The 23,075-nt window shown below is 40.2% G+C and overlaps 1 protein-coding gene across 18 annotated transcripts in view; it reads right to left on the bottom strand.

The window, feature by feature from the left end:
- Positions 1-21,147, bottom strand: part of col13a1 (collagen, type XIII, alpha 1) — a 155,309-nt gene extending 134,162 nt beyond the window's left edge. For all 18 annotated transcript variants that reach the window (XM_042501749.1, XM_042501757.1, XM_042501752.1 and 15 more), the window contains exons 1-2: positions 20,562-21,147; positions 7,113-7,182 (exon numbers count right to left, since the gene is read on the bottom strand). In XM_042501749.1, coding sequence (XP_042357683.1) covers positions 7,113-7,182; positions 20,562-20,858 — 367 coding nt within the window. In that variant the 5' untranslated portion in view covers positions 20,859-21,147. The remainder of the gene's footprint in view (positions 1-7,112; positions 7,183-20,561) is intronic.
- Between the last annotated feature and the right edge of the window lie 1,928 nt (positions 21,148-23,075).

Raw genomic sequence — 23,075 nt, 5'->3', positions numbered from 1 at the left:
TGTGAACAAGCTCTAGTCACTTTAGGGTTTGTATGTTATAGGACAGCAGGACATGTGGAACAGCCACTGTGCATAAGCAAGTACATAGATGCTCTAAGGGGAGAGCAGCAGTAGGTTGGTTGCAGTGAGAACAGCAGTATATGAGTGCTATGGGCCCTGACACCTTCAACACATGGCCTTATGATATGGAGTGCGCTGGATGTGATACAGAGTGGAATGTGTTACATGTGAGTTTCAGAGCCTCCAGTTGTCGGCTGATACCGGCTCAAGGGCTTTGCTGTATTATCATTGTCCATTTAAACCCAGTCATGGTCCAGCCCTGATAGGACCATGATTGGCACAACATACCCAGACTGTTGATATGAGGCCCACTCAGCCATCAGCAATGCGTCTGGTGATTCAACTCCATCACTTAAAGCAATGTGTATGTTACTATGTTTAGGCTTACTGCTGTGTTTGATGGTCAGGATAAACATGTGGAAGACAACAGACCCTGTGGCACCTTTGAGCCCCGAGGTGTCTCAAATTCTGCTGCTCTACTTTTAGTAAGTTACAAAGTTCATTTTTCACAGGCTGAAAAATGAACAAAGTTCAAAGTTCATTCTTCACAGACACATGTCAAGCTCAGAATACCACTCAGTTTCCTTCAACTGAAACACAGACATCCATAATGCCAAAACACACTCTGACACAGAGTTACAGTTATGTCTGAGATCATACCTTCATCTTAACTTTTGGCACTACAAAAGCCTTTATGTTCACCTGATGTATAGATTGGTGGTACAAAAAAGTTATGTATACACTTACTAGAAAAACAATGCTTCTGCTGGTAGCTGCAGATGTGACATTATGTCAGGATAAAAACTGTAACAGAGGCAGATACCATTAGGTTAAACATTAAACACACAAGCATATAAATCAGTTACTGTTCGTAAAATTGTATCAAACCTTTGCAGGGGTCTATCAAATAAAACATACTCAGTTTCACATATATATTCAATAAATGTTTCCCTGTTTGCTGGGGAAACTGTGGAAACCAGAATGCAAACCACTACCACATCTTTTGAAATGGCTCTGTTGTTAAAGACTATTGTAGAGGGATAAACAAAGCCCTACAAGGTATTTTCCAATGTACTAGACCACTGGAGAGTTTGTTTTTGGGGTTTTATACTTCAAGAATGGCCATTAAGATACAAATGGTTGATAAATATACTGCTGGTGGCTTAAAAAAAAAGACTATTACAAGGGAATGGTTATCACGAGGTTCCATTAACCCTCATACTGCGCAAGTTGAAATTGTGAGCACAAAATATGCCTACTGGGAAAAAAAACAGTAATTGCAAAAGTTTTTACACATGCATGAGGTAGCATTTCAGGCAATTTGAGAAAAGCCAATTTTGGCAGAATTGCAATGGAAATCCTTTTTTGTCTTTTATGTGTCACATGATGCTAAGGCTATGTGCTTGTCAGTAGGAACTGGCTCCCTCGGGTATGATGCAGCAGGAGCTACAAAAGGTGTCCTTGCATTGCATAACTCTTTAAAAGTTGAGTGGATCATCTGCTTTGAATCCACAATTCCTTTATGAAATCGTGGACTATCACGATTTCAGTAATCCCTCATACGTGGCTGGTCCCACGTATAAGGGGCTTGCCTTTCCATTATGGCTCCATAACCGCCTACGTGACCTTGGATTGGAAATAATGACGGCTAGTGTGTTGGCTGCAACACAAATAAAGCTGATGATGTTTTGAACATCCATCACTATGCTTTTTGGAATGTTATCACCAGAGGAGTCACAGAACATCACGAGAGAAGTCGAATAAAATCACTGGATTAGTGGTCATCTCACAATGGTGTTTTCTCCACATTTCAAAAATAAGAATTTTTGTGCAAATCTGTGATGGAAAACAACCTATAGGAGAGATCAACTGTAAAGGTATGGATGGATTATTTTTCAATTTATTTCATTTTTTTTCAGATAATCTTTTTTTTTTTATTTCTTAGGGGTCTGTGACAAGCATAAATGTCTAATGTATGCATACAGTGTGTGTTTAATGCTAAATGCCCATAAAAGTTTAGTAAGAAGTAATGCTTTGGGGGTTAGCGTATGTAGGCCAAATCCAGCAAATGAATTGGCTAAATCAAAGTTGTTCAAGAGCGAAGAATCCATCCACTGACATTGTTGCCACAGGACAGAATCTGCAATATTAATGAAAGTGACTCGAGACAAAATCCACAGAAATCCACAGACCCATCCAATAATAATCTCTTGATAAACTTGTAACTGCTGTCAGTTCAGCCGGCAAAGCCCTGGCCCTCATGACGCAGTGCATTGTGGGTTGTGTTCTAAAGTGCACCCTCCCAGTGCCCACCTGGTGCCTGCCAGTCAGCAATGGCCACACACACACACTATGCTCACGTGGCTGCCATGCTTTTGATAATTTACAGGGGCAGGTGACAGAAACGGCATGACTCTGATGCCTGGATGGAGACACTACAGACTGGAGCTCATGTCGGTTAGCCAAACACAAATAGATGTGATTAAATAAAGTGGACAATCAGTGGAGATTAGAAAAGATAGAAATAGCTCATGTGACAAAGAAGCTAAATATTTGCTATATATAATAATAATAATAATAATAATAATAATAATAATAAATAATAATATATAAGCTTTTGAAACACAGCTTATTTTGTTTTTACAATGGCCCAAGGTTTCTGGTTGTTTTGTCTGCTTAAGAACTAATTAACTATTGACATATTAACAGACTTTTTTTTCCAACTAACATAATCCAGAAAAGTGTTTTAAGGTGCTGAGTCAGTTTTGGAAAACAAGTTATTTTCAATACAGAAACCTCCTGCTCCCAGTCCTTCATTCAGTTGTGGGACACAGAAAGTCACAATAATCTGTAAAAGTGCCAGACCATCTGGCAGCTCTGAGTTGAAAGACTTTCACACCTGCAACGGCTGGAGGATCTCCTCTGAAGCTAAGAGCAAACCGCCACCGAGCTATCTCACAGACACTTACTGCCATGTTAAATCACTAACAGATCAATTAGCACTGATGTGTGATGACTTCCAACCCTGTTCTCATGTGGCTCTCACAGGCAGACACAGACACACACAAGATGAACATAAATGTTGTACCCTGAAATTTTCTGTCCATTTTCAAAGCTAAAAAAATAATTATTTTCGAAGTAGTCAACGTTTCTAAGCATTCAGCTTCCATGGGTCATAGCCATCGGCCTGCTTCCAATACCCACAGGAGCTGTAACTGTCACAAAATGCTGTTTGTTGTAAGCTGGTTACCATTATGAATAAAAACCAATGTGACTTTAAAAGTGCACAGAAATGCCTGTTTTCACATTTAGCTTTAGCCCTCAGGACTGAATCTCTGTTAAGGTTCCAGTACACTCCATCAGAAATGCTTGGATGCTCAAATCGCTCCAGACACCACACCCACATGTGACTGTGTATGGAGGTGAGAGAGAAGCCAGGGACTGAATTTCTCTTTTTTTATTTGTTGAACAACCATTTCTGTCACTTTTGACTCCACTTTTTTCTAGCTTCTTCTGTTCCTTTTTTTTATCAACATCTGCATTTGTGCATTTTCATAAAAAAATGACAATTCGGACAAAAAGCTGAGAAAATCAAATTTTTGTAAAAGAAAGTCATTTCAAGAGCAAAGGCAGTTACATTGTAACATTTTTTTTCTTTTTTTTCTATTATTTTCTTATGTTCGCTTGAATTGTACAAAAATAATGCCAAAAATAATATTCTGTTTGAGTAATAGTGGAACTACAGAGTGGAACATTCCCCAAAATGTCAGGAAGCACCACAGCTACAGAACAGTCCCTAAGTAACAGCTTTGTTATGATCTCTGCATATTTACATGTTGTTCTGTTTGTTGTGATGTAATCAAACATCAGATATCACTTTGTTCTTTTAACATAACCGAGCTGGAAACTCACTACATGTGAGCTCACACCACAAACAGTGTGTCCTCTCCTCGTGTCTGTCACCGTCACACTCACACCTGGCGCAGCAGGAAGAGGAGGGGGTGGGGGATGGCCTGATGACCGCTTACAGCGGTGTTTTGCGGTTACTCTGAAGAGCAGGCATGGGAATAAATGACAATATATTTCCTTGAATATTTCCTACAATAAGCCTCTAAATAGTGATAAAGTCCGCACGTTAGTAGTCGTTGCCTCCCGTCACCCTGGGACCTAAGAGCGTCTTGTTCGTTTGTTTTTGGACGTGGAAATATGTTTTATTGCACAACGAATGTTCCACGTGCAACATTCAATGGCAGGGAAAAATTGTGTTCTAAATGACGGTAAATCTCTTCAGTGGCGGGAAAAGAGTTATACACTATCACGTCTTACACCTTCACATGACCACTGCTGTTTTACACCTCCTTCCATTGTGACCATTAGTACACTTCTGATTTCCAGTGTTGTTAAAAGCTCGTCACACAAAACACTTCTTTTCCACTGCACAAATATCCTGCTAACATTCATTAACAGCTGGCTTTTTAATGCAATGGAAGAGGTGACAATTGACATTCACACTCAGGTCAAATGACTCTGCAGTAGTCGAGCGTATTTATCAGTTCCGACTCTGATCAGCAGTTATGGAAACACAACATCAACGTGCTAATTTTAGCCCCTTAACCTGCAAGATGCAATGACACACCACCAATTATTACCATCCAAATTCTTCTAAGCAGCAAAAACATAGAATCAAATTAGTCTGCACCAAGTTTGAAAGAGAGACTGAATAAATGAGAGATATAGAGAGAGGCAACCACTGGAAAGTGTTCACAGGCCTCCATCAGTGCTGCTGATTAACTGTTCACCTGCCTGTCTGTAACGCTATACATGAAAATTCAGCGGGAAAAAAAAGAACTTACACACAGAAAGGCAGGCTTGTCTGCAATCTAAGCCAATTAAAACTAACATCAGAACTCCATAAATGTGGGATATAAACCCCAAATTACTCCCAATAGCTGTGCCATCAGTGTGTGGGTGAGCATGAATGTTTAAGCTGAGTGACAAGTGGCACTTTGCACAGTAGCCGTGGCCACCAATGTGTGAACGTGTGTGTGTAAATGGGTGAATGTGACATGTATTGTAAAAGGGCTTTGAGTGGTCAGAAGTCTTGAAAGGTGCCTTGCGAGTGCAGGTCCATTTACTATCCATTTATGCGGGGCTGTCATATCTAACAAATAAGTTTAGCCAAATTCACCTGGCTGAGCTGTGTGTACACAGACTGCATCAGTTTTAGCTTGGTGGACTTTTTGCGAGTATGAAATAATAGTCAAACTATATATGATGGAAGTGGCGACTGTGATGGCTTGTGGACCCGTTTTAAGCCTCCAGTTAAGCATTTCAGCCTCACCATCTTTTTTTGGTTTTTGGAGCCAGAAGTAACCATATTTAAACAAGAGGGTGGTGCTGCAGAGGAGTGACAGTTTGTAGACTCACAGACTGTGGTGACGCCTCGCAGACATCCTAAGTAAAGGCGAGTCATACAAAAATCTATCCCCATACAGTTGTCCTGAATGTTAAAATTAACTATAGAGACCAAAACTGTTTTCGACCAGGCTGTAAACATGTTTATTTCTGCTGCAGAGTTGGACATTTTAACATGAGAGTCTATGGGGACTGAGTGTTGCTGGAGCCAGCCTCAAGTGGCGATTAGAAACTGCAGTTTTTGGCACTTATGTATTGGTTTTATTTTTTTAGCCGCTGAGGCTGCAGCGTGATAACTGTGTTGTTTTCCTGCTTTATCCAGGGCTTTATCGGTCACTGATTTATATTGTGTTTTTTTCAATTTTTCCACTTGTCATACATTTTTCATACAAGCAAATGACAAACATGGCAAACATGACAAAAACAGCATTTATATCATATAGAGGTTATTGTAAATACCATTCACATAAGCATCTATGTTATATTTACAGCACTGAAAGTTCTTTCAAAGGTCCAGTAAATTAAATATACTGTATACTACTTAGTGATGCATAATGTTTGAGAGGCAACCCAATTAAGTCTCACATAAGTCAAATTCAACAGATAGGATGCTGTATTGTCATTGCACAGCATTTTAACTCTCTCACCACCAACTGCCTGGTGACATAAACACTTGAAAACATGGGAATTTTTCCTACCAACCATCTCTTGTTACATGAAGAAGTGCAAGACTCAGCACACACAGCATAAGTGACTTAATAATTATCACCTGGAGGCAGCAGCAGACTAACATGTGACTTCATACACTGGACCTATCAGCTGTTTCAGCTTTGGGATGCAAATCTGACACTGTTATTTTTAATTAGCCTACATCAGTCTGCTGGAATTCCTAGCCAATGTATTTATGTCTGACAGGTGAATGAATCAAAGAAAGACTTCAGAGGTAAAGTAGCAGCGGGTGTATTGCTCTGCTGCAGACCGCTCTTTTTTTTTTTTTTTACCACAGTCAGTGCTTGATATCCAGTTCTCAGAGACATAGACACAGTAACTGGTTAACCAGGGATTCCTTAGGATGCTTCCGCATCACAACAGCTTGCATCATAACCTAATATGACAAAATAAGGCCCTGACTTCCAGCTGTGCTGGAGATACACCTCAACTGATGTCTGAGTGAGCTGAGGGACACACGTGCAGAGTGAGGCCACCAGCTGCTGTCTACACCATGGAATACATAACATCAGTGCATCAGTGAAACAGACTGGATTATTTAATTCTTCAAGAGAAAATGCAACCTTCATCAGTCATTTTAGCACACACAGACAGCACTGCGTGACACAAGAGGCCAAAGAGAAATGCTTTGTGTGGCACTGTTAAAAAATAATACAAATTACTGCAAAGGTAAATTTGATTACTGTAAATTGATTTGAAATTGATTGATTGAATTCTTTTTTTTAAGTGAGACATAATCACCACAGGCATCTCAGCTGTCCGTTCACTTTCCATTATACATTTTATTTGTTAGGAAGGAAACACAGCCTGTCACGTGTGTTCAGTATCCCATGTCCTTTGTGTGTGCAGTAGTGAGAGAGGGTGACAGACATGTTGATGGGTGAAAGGATGGAGGGTTCAGAACTTACCTGGGGGACAAAGGCAGCTGTGGGGAGCCTCTCTCGTCTCTCGTGTCTTCGGTAGTCGCGCTGCAAGCTTCTGCAAGAGAGGGAAAAGAAGAGGAAGAATGTTACAGCTGGCTAACATTTCAATATCATGTTACAGACATGAAATGAAATGTTTGCTGTCAAAAGACAACTTTCTCTATGGATGCATAACACTCATTCTGTTATTTTTTAAATAACAGACTTCTGTTATTTTTTAAATAACAGAATGACGTACACACACCTGCTTTGTTCTACAGTTTCACTGTACACTATCTTTAGCAGATGGATTATGCAAGAAACTGTACACTTTATAAGACTCTGATCACTTTCAGGACTTTTGGTCAATGTTTGGAGTAGTGTTGGGCAGTATACTGGTTAATCCTGTATACTAGTTGTTTATATGTTTATTGGTTTCTTTGTAATATGAATATATGTCATATTCCATCATACCAACACATAGCAGTGCTCGCATTAACAGTTCAACAAGGAGCACACTGAATAATAGACTTTACAGTGAGAAGCGCTTCTGTAGTAGATACCTAATGTATTGAGAGGGGATCCCTTTTAACTAGGGATGCACGATAATTAAGGGACTGATATTTATTGGCCCAATAATGGGACTTGTTATATCATACCGATAATGCCAATAATAAAATTTTTGGCCAATACAAAGAACCGATAATAATAACCATAAATTGCTTTGATTTTGCCCGTTTTGCCATGGTTTCACTCTGCCAGTATTACATACACTGCATTATGCTGCGCGTGATGTCAAACTGCTGCACCTGCTAGATCAGTCCAAAGCATGTCATTGCAGTCAGCAGCAGGGCTTCCCCCATTGTTTCTTTTTCTTTTTTTTAACACTTTCCCCACCATTGATGAGATTGTCCATCATTTGGTGTTTTCACTGTAGTGTAGGGGACATTGTTATGGAAGTTGTGCAATAAAACAACATTTCCACGTCCAAAAACAAACAAACATGATGATCTAAGGTCCCAGGGTGACGGGAGGAAAGGACTAATTCTTTTTCCCTTATATATGCTTCCTCTAGGCAACATTATTAGAAAACACTCTATAAATTTCCATTGTTATGCTGACAATATGCAAATATATCCATCTATGAAACCAGATCAAACTGATCAGCTATGTTAAAGCCCAGGATTGAATTTAAAATCCTCCTCCTTACTTACAAAGCTCTGAATGGCCAGGTACCATCCTATGCCTCAAGATCACTGCCCCCTGAAAATGCAGGGTTACTTGTGGTTCCCAAAGTCTCCAAAAGTAGGATAGGAACCAGATACTTCAGCTACCATGCTCCTCTCTTATGGAACCATCTTCCAGTTTCGGTCAGGGAGGCAGACACCCTTTCCACTTTTAAGGGTGGACTTAAGACCTTCCTCTTTGATAAAGCTTATTATTAGGGCTGGCTCAGGCTGCCTGGACCAGCCCATAGTTAGGCTGACATAGGTTTAATCTGTTGGGGGACTTTCTATAATACGCTGAGCTCCTTTTCCTTCTCTTACTCCCGCCATCTGAAAAGCACGCATGTCTGTTTACTGCATTACGCTTACTGCTTTGCTTAGCCTTGTATCTGTGATAGCCATTTGTTAGCTTAGCTTAGCCTCAGTAGTTTAGCTTAGCCTTGCATCTGTGATAGCCATGTGGGACTGTCACTACCTGGGGCTCATGATTACGGAGCACTACGCTAATCCCGTTGCCTCTCCGCAGCATTCCTGTTCCCTTGTTTCCTAGTTTTCCCGGATCCTGGCTGCAACCTTGGCTGTGCCTGATCGTGGTAATAGCTGTGCTGACGCTGTGACCCTGCCTTTGCTTGTGCTCGTGCTGTGGCTGCACTGATACTGTACCCCCTGCTTGCCCTGATTGTGGTCTTGGTCCTGGTTGCACCAATGCCGTGATCATGCCTTTGGACACCTCCCTTTCAATATACACATGAGACTCTTATCAACACCCACAATATCATCATAGAGTGCATTTAATAATCTTTTATATGACATGCATCTGTTTCCATTATTACTGTGCCTCTCTCCCCCTCTTCCCCCCTCTCTCCCCCTCTCCTCTCCTCTGTCTTTCTCTTTCCCCTTTGCCGCGATTGTATTTCATTTGTTATTTAAGACATCTTTTGTACGTCTGTCCGTCCTGGAAGAGGGATCCCTCATCATCCTTTGCCGCTCTTCCTGAGGTTTCTTCGTTTTTTTCCCCCATTACAGGGGGAAAAAATTACTCTGTTGAACGGCATGCTGGGTACAATTCACTAGCTAATCAGTTAGCATGACAGTCGGTCTGGGAGAAGCTCTGTCGCTACAAAACATTCAAGATCAGAAAATAGAGATGGAGGATGAAGAAAGAGACCACAGAAACCGGAGAGGTACCAGATCGAGATAGTCACACTTGTCCAACAATAGCAAGCAGTTCAGCAACGACAACTCAGAAGATAAAATTTAAAATCAATTAATGATCCTAAAATCAAAAGTCTAATGGAATCATGGATTTAAAAGAACGATGTTTGAACTACTGACAGAAGAATAAGCCTCTATAAATTTAAAAGCAGAGAAAAATACTGTGATATACCATGAAACCATCAGAATTTTCAAAAATTCTGTGGTACAAATTTCAGCTTAAACTACCCAGATCTAGTTGGGAGTGAACTTTTAAACTCAGATTCTAAGCCAGTGTGGACAGGAAATCCAGTTAAAACATGCTGATGACAACCCTAGAATGTGGATGAAAGCTCCAGAACAATATTGTAAGAGGACCTTGACTTGAGATTGTATTTTCTATTTGGTATAACTATGCTTACATGCACACAAGATGCCACATAGCTGAAGTAGTCAGAGTCCTGTAGAGTTTTGGTTTGACTTAAAAACCATCACCAGGAACAGGCAGAGAAAAAGGCAGCTGAAAAATATTTTTATAACTGAGCTGCAAACACTCTCATTGTAACTGACATCTTTACACGATTTGTTTAGAAAAGACTCCTCTGAAAATGTAAACCATGAACTCTATTGTCAACGAATGTTTAATTGTTGAGCACAAGGCCTGCCAACACCTTAGTCCAGATATCAAAGTGTGGCAGTTGAGCACATTAGATAAACAAAACCCTGTGTGTGATCTGACCCTGAACAGAACAGAACAGCATCCAAGTACATTCTCTGAAGCATAGCAGTCGGTCCCATTGGAGGTGGTTACTTGCAAAGGAATGCCAGCCGGACTGTTTAGAGGCCTGCAACAGGTGCTGAAGGGGATGTTATGAAGGCACTGTCATCCTGAGCACCACTGAAGTATTCTGGGTACAGCCTGTGACCTCAGTGTCCCAAAGAAGTGGGAATGTTGATTTGGGGGGGGGTGGGATGGAAATGTACCCACTCTTAAAGCAAGACAGCTTGAATAAAAGGGGTAGTTGATGAAGTCTTAAACAGAGTGGATGCATAGAGATTTAAAGAGAGTAAAGGGGTGACAGACAGCTTCAGAATGAAGAGGTTTGATGAAATAACTAATGTAAAGTTTGTAGGTCTCAATATGCTGGAGAGTTTTTTTTTTGGACCACAGGGCATAAAGAGGAACTGAATATAGATAAAACAAATAAAAATACAGGTATGTCATACAGGCCTTCCATGAGTACTTCATTCCTTCAGAATAATCTATAACTGCCTCAAAATAACTGAGGATTCAAAGGTTCAATTCTTTAATCATTGAGTATCTCGTGTGGAATCAAATGTAAGACTGTGTTCTCTCTGCACACATTCCCCTTAACCTACGTTATGTTTTTCATGAATAATTCCAGGAATTTATTTGGTTTGGTTTGTTAGAAATTTGGACAGTCAGTTTGTGTATATGAGTGATTTTACCTCATGCGGTAAATGTGGAGAGAATTAATGTAAGGGAGACTTTGACAAGGAACCAGAGCATCTTCTTTGCAAATGGCATCAAGCAGCATGGTAAGCCATAGACATTGTCCAGAGACAGTTCGGAAGACAGAACTAATCAGGGCTAGATAGAAGAAAAAACTGAAGAAGCGTGAAGAAGCAGGTTTGAGGACATGGTGCTGTGTGGGACAAAAAGCTAAGGAGGTCAAATTACTGAGGAAGCACCAGGTTTTTCGATTTTGTAAGAATAAGGTGAAGATTTCAGCCTTAGCGGCAACACAATTAATAATTAACTGTACTGCTGGGAGTTTAAAGGAAATCTGACAAAATTTAGAAAATTATAGATGTAGCAAGTGATTTGTGAGTGTTGTGGGAGTTTGTGGAGAAGGTGTGCAGTAGCACTCAAGAGAAGCTTTGAGGCTCTCTCAAACATCTTAAAAAAAAAAAGAAAATTTATAGCAGAGTAGGAGATGGGTGGGAAGGGCTTTTTATTATTTTTATAGTAAGAAGGGAAATTTTTAAATCCACTAGTTGGTGGTAATGTACTATTTTGAATGTAAGCTGCCATGAAAAGCTAAAGAAGAAGAGGGAGTTTGTGGAGTCAGATTTTATGTTTGTTAGGTCAGTTCAGTCTCTTCAGTTTATGTTGAGTTAGCATAGTCTGAGTTAGCTTCTGTTTAACTTCTGTCCTTTATGGACCCAAGACTTTGTTATTTGCAAATCCAGTGATTTATTTGTTTCATTTTTGGTTAAAAGATCCTGTTTTTCAAAACCAACTTGTGACTCCTCGTGACTCCTCGTGCCTGCCAACTCAGTCCCCCTCCCCCTCGAACAATCAGCCATGGATCCAACCAGGGCTCATTGAAGGAAAATGTGCAACATTTGCTCAGCTGCTTTTCTTGTAGATGGGAAAAGGTATAAAAAGTATTGTCTGAGCAGGTCTAAAGCCTGCCATTATAGAGTAGGGTGAAAAATATAGACTGTGAAAGCATTTAGCATGATAATTTCAAACCCTGCTGACTTTCATACCTTCTGGAACCTGGCCAATGACTGCTCATGTGGGCGTGACAGTCAGATTGTCTGCTCTGAAAAGTTTGCAGGGGGGTTGTGGGTATCCAACAAGCATTTGGTGTTTGAAGCATGTTGAACGTTAAGGTATAAAGAGGAACAGAAATATAGATAAGACAACTAAAAAAAAGGAAGTCATAGAGGCCTTCCACGAGTACTTCATTCCTTTAGTATAATCTATAACTGCCTCAGAATATCCAAGGATTCCGAGGTTCAGTTCTCTCATCATTGAATATCTCATGCGGAATCAATTGTAGGACTGCGCTCTCTCTTATGTTATTCATGAATACTTCCAGGAATTTATTTGGTTGATCCTGGCAGACCCCACTCACAACTGGAGAACTCTTTAGGAAGACTAATCCAGGGAGCTGTGCGGCCAGAGCTCTCATGGTCCAACCCCAGGCAACAGGGAGACACATTCTCCAAACTAACATAAATAAAGTAGAGTGGAGATTCAGTTCAACTTTAGCGGTCAGAGCTGCACATATAAGCACATCAACACTCTCCACAAATTTCTAGTTTTGTACAAGAAGTAAAAAAGAAAAAGAATACCAAATCACACCAACATTTGTAACAATGAGACTTACTATTAAATTAAAACTGTGCTCTGACTAAATGCAGATGTGGCTCGGGCACTTCTACTTGAGTATTCTGTTTGCATTAGCCTTACTGATTAGCACATGGGTCATTTGTATTTACGCACGCATACACACACACACATACACACTCAGAAAAAAAAAGTGAAAGTAAATTGTTTTTGAGGGTAACGTAATGCCAAACAAATTAGGATTTTTTATTATCTATTTTGCTGAAGTCAAGGTCCTTGCATGTTTGCCATCCTCCTCAGCCACCTCCTTCTGAGGCCTATGCAGTACATGAATGGAGTGTTCCTTTACCTGAGAGAAATGTCTCTGAACATGAATCGGGCAGTGTTAACATTGCTACAACAACAACATCATTAAAAAGCAGTTTGGTATCTTACAAACTAAATTTCTAGAGAATGGGGTCAATAGAGAATGTATATTTGCCTGTATTTGTGTTTGTGTTGTGTGAATGTTTGCGTAGACCCTACAGTGTACTGAGTAACAGCAATGTGGGGAGCAGAGTGAGGAAACCGGGGCAGGGGGGGACCAATATTTCTCACGTCTCTCCACCTCACAAAGTGGCCTCCGGCTCCCATCAGGCCTCTGCATTTAGTGTGCAGCAGGCTGCTCCAGGTCTGTAGAGACTGCTCTGTGGTTCATTGGAAATGTGAAAGGGAAGTTTGGGGCAAGACAACTCCAGAGGGAGGGGTAGGTCAGAGCTGTTTTCAGGAGTGTTACAGGTTAATGGTTTACTCTCACAGGATTGTAGGTTTCTGTTTGTAAACACACTCTCCTGTTAAAGTGAGGGTAAAGCCAAGTCATGACTGACTCTGGCTTGAGGTTTTGCCATTTATATTGTGAGGATTATTTCAGAGCTAATTCTCTTGTGTGCCTGCTGCTTACAGTCTGGCACCTGGTCACTACCATCAAGGCCCTGCATCACCTGAGCACTGTGGAGGTTGTGGCACCAAATGATGTAATAATTTCCTGAACATGTAATAAGGAATAAAATTGAAACAAAATTTGCACTTAACTGGATCAAAAATGTAATAAAACCCAATCAAATAAAAATTCTCATTTTTACCAATAATGGAACATTGGACATAACATAAAAAGGATGTTTTTTTTTCTCAAAAGTGTTAAGTATACAAAATGTCTAATACTGTTAGTGTCATGTTAGCCTACTCTAAACTTTTGACACTGATTTAATTTTGGAAATGTAAACTTTAGCTTTTATGTAGAATTTGAAATGTAGGTGGCAAGTGGTACACTGTTATTAGGCAATGATAAATTAAACTGAAGAGGGATACTTCTGTTTGAGTCTATACAAGGGATGTTACTAACTACTAATTTAGAATCATATTTTAATGCTGTCTGAAATTGTGACACTTGTCACTATACATTAACATTACACATTATCCTACAAACCATGACAGCAACTCCAGTCAACTAAATTTCTATTTATAAAGCCCATTATCACAAATCCAAGGAAGCCCTGAGGGGCAAGTGAGAATGTTTTTTTTTCTAGTGACCCATTTTCTAAGTTCAAAAATATTTTTTTTCATGTGTGAAATAGAGTGAAAAAAACTGCAAGAAAAAAAAAATTGCAAGAAAAATTAAAATTGTGAGAGTTTTTTGGTGAGAATTTTTTTTTTGCACTCGGTTCCAACATTTTTTTCACAAGGAAAATAAGGCTAATTTCTCTAAGTGTTTCTTTTTGTAATACTCATTTTGACCACAAGAGGCTAAAGCACACCACCATGAATGTTATGTATGTATGTAATATAATGTGTCATACTTATCACTAATCTGCAGTTAGTGCCACAGGTGGAATATTGTGTACGGTCAGCAAATGAGATTGAGTATTAACATTTTATGGCCTCACACGTAGATTATTCAAATTCTGATAGATGAGCACTTTCATGTTTCATAAAAGGTTATGGTCATAGTGGTCACTGTCAATTGCAGCAGTTACAGTACACTGCGATTGTGTTTGCTCATGTTTTATCTGTAAAATGCAAAATCTAACATCAACAGTAGTAGTACCAGCAGCCTCCAGCAGGGGGAGCATTCAACAGTTGAGCTGCATGCCTCATAAGGTTCATGGTAACCTGTGCTTTAGGTCAATGTGTACACCTGCTCAGGACACTATTTGTAATACAGTGTGTGCGTATTGTCAGTGGGACATTTAGACACTTGCAGGGAATAGGATTACTTTTCTACATGTATTGATAGCTATAAAAAAAAATTTCTCACTTGCCCCTCGGGGCAAATCACAATTTCCCTTAACCAATAAAAGTTAACAGATAACATTTATTTATTCATCCCCATTCAAAACACACACACTAATGAAGTAACTCTTTCAAGCATACAAAAAGTCACGCACACACACACACACACACACACGGCTTATCGGGATCTTCTGTGTCAATGCAGCGTCCATGTACACTGATATTGATTTTTTTTTTTTTTAAGTAGGTTTTTTTAAAAGTGTTTAAAATATATTTTGATATCCCCCTCTATACAGCAGGGTGCTGCTGAGCTTTGGGGTGAGCGTACTGTTTCTGCAAACCGGGAGCGTGCCGCCTGCCATATGTAATATACAGACTATAGAAACGTATCTCATACAACAAGCCCAAACTATCCTTTTAAAACTAAAACTCAACTCTTCATTCTGCTGAGTCTAAAAGTGTGCATACACTCGCAGCAGCTGCTCCTCTCCATTTAACTGATCAGATCTGATTTGATCAGCTCTGAATGCATTGACAGATTAATAATCCACCTGGCGAGTCAAAACTGCTACAGAGAAAAAAAACAGAACCTATGAAGTGCATTGCCTGTGCTGCAGCCCACAAAATCCTCCGAATTTAGAGAGGGGACACAGAATGACACAGAGACTCAAACACACATTTAAAAGAAAATATACTAAAGTTTGCTATCAGAGTCAACATATGACATATCAATACATGTGTGTGGATTGATCACAGAGGTAGAAGCAGGGAATGATCAGCCTAGCTTACACTTGGACAGGAAGCTGAGGGCAGCAGACAGCCTGGCTCTGTCCAAAATGTAAAACTACACCTGGCAACACATATAAACATGCACAGCTTTAAAGGGGCACCAAGGGAGGCCAGTGCCAACCTTACAGTCAAGCTCTGATCTCCTAAAACAGATGGAGTTTGCATTATTTCCTCCAACAGGAGGAAATAATGCATTATTGGGGACTATTTTCAGCGGTGGATTAATTCACATTTGGTGCATAGTGAGCATATGTAGCAGCAGGGAGATGTATGCAGAACTGAGTCAAAATAAACTACAGTGTGTGTGTAGATGGTAATGAAGAAAGATGTCACCCAGTGCAACAGTGTGCTTCACTGATGTGTATTCAATAGTTTGTTTTAAATGATATTAATAATTCATAATATGATGGGGAAACAAAAATCCAGACTGTGCTGTCATCCAGTTTGTCTGGAACAATAAGAAGGACCAAGCCTGCTGTTGCTGCAAGGCACTTTTTCCATACCAGAAGAAACTGGTCCTCACTGAAGGAGACAGGGAGGGAAACTCTGGATAGTGTAGGGTAAAAGTACTACAGACTTCTCTCTCTACAAAAGGACACATCTGTGCTTGTGTCCCATTAATAATGACTATTTATACACAGCGAGCTAAACAAAGAGGCAGGCTGCATTTCCCCAGGCCCATCTGGAGTTGAACACACAGAGATCCTCCTCACTGGGCCCCATGGAGGAGCTCCAGAGCCAGACACTCACAGGACTGGATCACAAGCACCTTTGACTAGACAGAACTGTGACCCATCAGCCTCAGTGTGCTCTCTGTGTGATCATATACAAAAAAGTACAACCGTACTGCTTTTCACTTTTAATAACTATCAGGATATATCCAGACACATTTGTTCACTCATAGATGGCTTGGCTTTCAGCTGGGAACATGAGCAGAAACATGTTTCACTACAAACTAAGTTCCAATCATTTATATTTAGTTCTTGCAATTTCATTTCAGTTTACTGACACATGCATCACTGTGGAAGAGCAATCAAATGCAGAATCACAGAGCTCTGCTCCTTTTCACTTTCGGAGGTACAAAACAAAGACAGTGGCAGAAACAACAGACCGGAAATCAATCTGAGTCAGTGTAAACCCCTCTGCCAGTCACAGTGGGCTGCAGTGGCACTCTGTGTAACCTGTGTAACAGCAGCAACAGAAAGTTTGCTGGGAGTCCAATCTAATCAGTCTCCCAGCACTGGGGTTTTCCCTCCGCCTCACTCTCTGCCACAGGAGGCTTTGCTGGGAGGAGAGCTCTGGACACAGACCTTCATTTAGCAGGTGCAGCAAGGTGAATTCAGCCTACACAAACCCCATTGCTGGGGGGCTGATCCCAGACCGCCATACCAGATCACCACGCTTCCTGTTGCTGCCCTCACACAGGTAAAAGAACTGAGTGATGACGTCTCTATGAGAACCAAATACACTTTCAAAGCAACTAACTCTAAACCTGGATTAACATCACTTTTTTTCGTTTTTTTGGGCTGTGTTCAGACACCTTTCACAAGCTTTTTAACCCTTTGAAACCTAAGCACATGGGGTTTATTTCTTTGCTAAAACATGGGGAAAAAGGCAAGAGCCAGCTTGGCAGGAAATGTCCCCCAAATTTCAAGATATTGGTAAAAGGTAACAAGAAAACAACCATAAAACTAGTGAACACAAAAAGAGTGGGGTGGGCTGGGGATGTGGGGGTAGAAGAAATATTAAAAACTGTCCTAAAAATATACTTAGAATTACTGTAATGTCATACTTAAAGTTATATTCCAGAAAAAAAAGTATACATTTAATAATAATAGTAATTTAAGCACTTTTTGAGTCATATTTATTTATGTTTTTTTCTTTCTTTTTTGAATTTAATTAAATTTTTCAGGTGATTCTCTTGTAACCTTTTACTACTTTCTTGCTGATTTTTGCGCCATGCCTTATGAAGTTGCTAATTGCCTTCTTCCAATGTTTTTGAAAGAAATCAAACCATTTTTTTCAGATGTCAAAGAGATAATTTCACAATATAACCTTCAGCTTCAAGTTTGTTGAAATTGAATTAATACATTAAATTTCACATTATGGTACCAAGATTCAGATTTTCCATGCAAATATTCAGTTCAGCATTCAAATTTGAAACGGTTGATTCAAATTCATGTTCTAGGGAAACATATTTCTATCCTTATTTTACAGCAAAAGCAGTGTTCAGGAACAGTTAATTGAGATCTGATGATTGGTAATGGTCTCATGTATGTGTGTGAGGAGCAGTGTTGGAGTTGGGATGTGATTAGCCTAGCTTAGCATAAAGAGTGAAAGCAGGGGGTGCCAGCTAGCCTGGCTCTGTCCAAAGTGGAAAATACATCGACTAACACATCTAAAGCTGTGATGGACCAAAACCAAAGTCTGTGCTCATGGTCGACAGATATTATTGGCTGATATTAGCCTTTCACAGACATATCGGAGCTTATCGACATAGGCATATATTTTTTCCGATATGCGCCAATAAAAAAAACTTTTTTTACAGCCCATATAATGCAGAAATCAATGCTTGGGAGGTTTAGAAATAGTCAGCAATTGACACTGACTGATACTGAACAGTACTGATGTCTATTTAGCTATTTATATTGTTGTATTTATTCTTTATTTAAATGGTCAGCAGAGACCATACAGTGCTGACGTGTATTTTATTTTTGTATTCTTTATTTGAATGGTCAGCGAAGACTGATGCTGAACACATACAGTACTGATGATAATTTTATTTACATTTGTTCTTTATTTTTGTTTGTGTGTAATGTTCAATAAGCAAATTGTTAAATAAAAATCAAAATCAGTGCACAATCCACATAGAAATTATCTATTTTCATTCCAGTCAAAAATTCACTATATCGGGCGGCATATTGGTCATCTGACATTTCCACTTCAAAATGGTTATTGGTATTGCTCTCAAAAATCCATTATCGGTCTGGCTCTACTGGCAGCCAAGCTACATGGAACCATTGCACAAAAGTGTTGGGCAGATAGAACTGGTTTTACAACATACCGTTACGTTTGCTTATTTTAAAATTGAACATACATGTTTTTTTTTTGTGGAGACTTCCCTGCCATAAAGCTCTCCTCCTCCTCACTTTCGCTTTCGTTTTAGATGCTGCGTCATAACCGTCGATCTCCCCTGCCGTGTCACTTTTGCATATTTTGTAGCTAACACACTTCCTTGTTTTGCATAACATGAAGTGCTCCTAAACTTCTTAAGTTCTCGTACAAAACGTCCTCTCTGCCTCCACCATGCCTCTTCAAAACACCAGCTTCTCCCGCCTGCATGTGACGTGAATAGTCCCGCGTCACAGCAGGTGACGTCATAATCGCACAACACAATAAATCGATAATTTTATTTGTTGCCAACACATTTGGTAAATTATTATAATTGATTTTATCAATTCATTGTTGCAGTGCTTAAATTATTAAATCACACACTCTCCATATCCTCTGACATACAGAAAGATTTTTTTCATTTTTGTTTGCTCTTATAATGTTCCGACTCAGGCTAACATGTGTGGAGTGCAGTACTGCCATGTTCCCCAACAGGAGGCAGCCTGCGCTCTCTCCCCTCCTGCAGCGTGTAGAATCCCGGCCCCAGTGACAGCAGTCAGCATGGAGGAGGGGGGGATCAAAGTTAGGCTAAAGCAAACGGAGGAAGGCAAAACAGAGTCCCTGCCTGACTTCAATCAGTGTGGGAGAGCTTGTTAGTGTAGCTGTGGAAGTGGTCAGTGAAAGGGCAGCACAGAGTGGCACTTTAACAGCAACAAGTGTGAAAGGCCAGAGAGGGCTCCTCACACGTTGTCTCAGTGAAGATGCACACATGAGGTATAAAACACATGTTGGGCTTGATGGAAGTGGTCCAACTCAGACAAGTGCAACATCACAGCTGAAAAAAGATCACAAAATCACATCTGGCTAAAGACACCCTTCTATGTCCATCCAATGAGGCACACTCTTTTTAAAGGCTTTAGAAGTGAATGCTTTATATATATATATATATATATATATATATATGTGTGTGTGTGCGTGTGTATAATATCATGAATATCGATTAATAAGACAACAAGTAACAAGTTTTTGGTTTCTTGTTTACAAAAAATATTTTGGTTGGTGTTTACTCTTTTGTAAACACTTCCTAATAAGGCAGCTTTAATTTAGTGTTTATAAGTTGTTAAAAATAGCTTATTAATGGTTAATGACAGATAAACAAATGCTTTACAGATTGTGTAGAAGCCATAAAAGCGTATTTTTTTACTTTGTTTTTTGCTAATTTTTGGGCCATGACTTGTTAAGTTGCTCGTTGTCTCCTTGCCATTTGTCTTTCTTTGGCAGAAATCAAACAAATTTGCTCAGGTTTCAGAGGGTTAAATCACAAGCATATTAACAGTCTTAAAAAGACTTAAAAACTGAATAAGAATTCCTGAAAGTATCATTAGTTCGAACTGGATATATTTCAGGCCCCCAGAATAAACCAATGTCCTATAGTTGCTGACAGCATTACAGGGGTCATGAGTCGGGGATTTTCTCAGGAGAGGGTAACTCTTCAGATTCATTTACTTCATCAAATAGGGCCGTTTGAAATAATTGTGTTTTCAAGTGTTTAGTTTTTATCTTTTCAAATTAATGGGCAGATGAAGGTGATCTGGCTAACAGCTTGAAGTGTCTGATGGGTAATTAGTAATGAAGGAGTTGTACAGATCACTAGTGGAATGAAGCTGTACTGAAAGGCAACATGATGACAAACAGCTCTTCTTATAAGATGTCACATTGCAGTTTTTTTAAAACGTGTGGGCAGAGTTTGTACGGAGCGCTCACCTCCTCCAGGATCCGCTCCAGCCGGCTCAGGATAACGGGCTCCACCTGCTCCACAGACAGCATCCACGCGGAGAGCTGTGCGTCCCGCTGCTGCTGTTCCAGACTCACTATTCGGGACTGGAACTCCGAGGTCCGCACGAAAACCACAATGCAAACTCCAAGACACACCACGGACAGCACGATGCAAAGCGTGACGCCGGACAAATCCCAGTCCCTCCACAGCGGCTGTTTGGAAGCTTCTGTCCTCCTCTCTTCAGCCGGTTTACCGGCGACCCCCCACTTCTGATCCTCGTTCATTTTTTTCTTGTATCTCAAGGGAATTCCTCTTTATGGATCAGCAAGCTGCAGCGGTGGACCCTCTAACAGGGGTCTAAAAAGTTCTGCACGAGTCTATATCTTCTACAAAGTGTCGCCAAATAAGCAACTACATTCCTGTCAGAGCAGGAGACATAATGTCTTCAGTCCTCATCAGTCAGTGATGATCATGACTCCTCTGTGCTCCGCTCCTTGTGTCTCCTGCGCCGTTTCTCCTCTGGGCGCTGAGTCCCACTATGAGCTGCAGATCAGCCGTCAGTGCGCGTCTGTGAAACCAGAGCTTTCTCTCTCTCCCTCTCTCTCTCTCTCTCCTGCATGCCGCGGGTCCTTTGCTCTCGGTGTTTGCTCCTCCTCTGGCAGGCTTTGGGTGGATGCCGGGGCGGGATTCGTGGCCGTGTTGCTGCCCCCTTTGATCTGCGCACTTGGTGAGGGATATTTTTAGGGTGTGCAGAGTGAGGACTCACAGTCACAAAGCCGGTAAACCGACGGACCTCCGACACTCACTGACTGCTCAGCTCCGGACAAAAACAACGCAGCACTGTGCTGAGTGTGTGCAGGAGGATCTGAGGATCTGCTGGATCTCTGAGCAAAATGAATGAGACAGCAGCCTCGTGCACACCACAACACAGCCACGAATTGTGCTCATGTAGCCTAGTTTTCACTCCCGCATGGTTACTGTTTCACATTAAAGACTAATCACCACAATTACAGAAGAGGGTCGAATTATAGGTAATAGTAATTTTGGTAGTGTAGATTTAATATCCCAGCCATACATTGATGTGTGTGTTCTACTAATGTATTGTTTGGCTGCTTGACTGATGTCACTGATGATAATACAGGGATATATATATTTATATGTTCCAGAAAACTACCTACCAGCATTAACCTTTCGAAATCTGGATAAGCATCATTTTACTTGTGCTTCAGTCAGATGCCTTTCACAATTAATCCTTCTAACCCGCAGCAATGTGGTGTTTTCTTTTCTCTTTTTTTTTGTTTTTCTTTTTTCTTTGTTTTTCTTTTGAAATCATGGGAAAAAAGGGACTAAGCAACTTGGCAAGAGTGTTCAATAAATTGCATTGATTATATAATTAATTTTTATTATATATTTTTATTTTATATTTTTAAAAAATATTTTGTAGAATTAATATTATTTTCAGGCATTTTTCAAGTCATTTCTTTTGTTCTGTATTTACTTTTCTAATTTTAAGGTAATTTTCTGATTTTTTACTTTTTTGCTCTTTTTGGGACATTTCTTCTTCAGCTTCTCATTGCCCCTTTGCCATGTTTTTGAAAGATATCAAGTCAATTTGTTCATGTTTCAAAGGATAAATAATAAACTTTATGTATGTAGCACCTTTCATATAAGAAATGTAGCACAATAAGCACTGAGCGCTTCATGTGAATTTAGACAGAATAATCATAAAACTGCCCAACAAGGCATTTTAAAATAAAAGGACATTTTAAAACAGTCTAAAACCAAAACTAAGTGATTTCATTTTTATATAAAAGCACAATTTTGGCACCTTTCTGCCCTTCCAATGTCAGCAACAGAGTCTATCACTCCTGAAATGCACACACTCAGATGTTGGGGGGGGGGGGGGTCCTTATCTTAATTGTAGTGCAGTCAGAGAGTGACAAGAAAGGGGGGTAGAGAAAGGGGATGACACAAGCTGTAATTGAACCTACGCCGCTGCTAAGGACTCAGCCTACATGTCGCACATGTTCTACTCACTAAGCTAGAGGCTGCCCCCAACAGATATTAACTGATATAAGTGACTTTCAGCTGATGCCAGAACATTTCCCAAGAGTTAACCTCACTGCAGGTATTGTCTGTGCCAGGTATGACCCTAAGCTGGCCCAGAATCTACCACCTATTTGTGGTGCTGTTAATCAAACAGAACTCAGTGTTTTTCCCTGTAATCCACCACAAAGTAAAACCATATATATTTAAATCTTGTTAACACCAAGAATAATTTAAAGTTGAAGCGGCAGAGGTCGAAATAATGTGTGCCTGTTATTTAAACCCTCCCCGTCAGGTAAACGTTCATATCTGCTGAGGTCAACAACTACATAGGTAGAGTGGGTCGTCCTTTAATTGGAAGGTTGGAGGTTCAGTCCTCTGGTCAACATGTCCAAGTATCCTTGGGCCAGATACTGAACCCCAAATTGCAACTGATGGCTGTTCCATCAGAGTGT

The sequence above is a fragment of the Plectropomus leopardus genome, chromosome 15 (assembly GCF_008729295.1).
Source record: "Plectropomus leopardus isolate mb chromosome 15, YSFRI_Pleo_2.0, whole genome shotgun sequence".
Taxonomy (NCBI): Eukaryota; Metazoa; Chordata; class Actinopteri; order Perciformes; family Serranidae; genus Plectropomus; species Plectropomus leopardus.
Note: the sequence above shows the minus strand (reverse complement) of the source record. Positions and strands in the feature narration are given on the sequence as shown.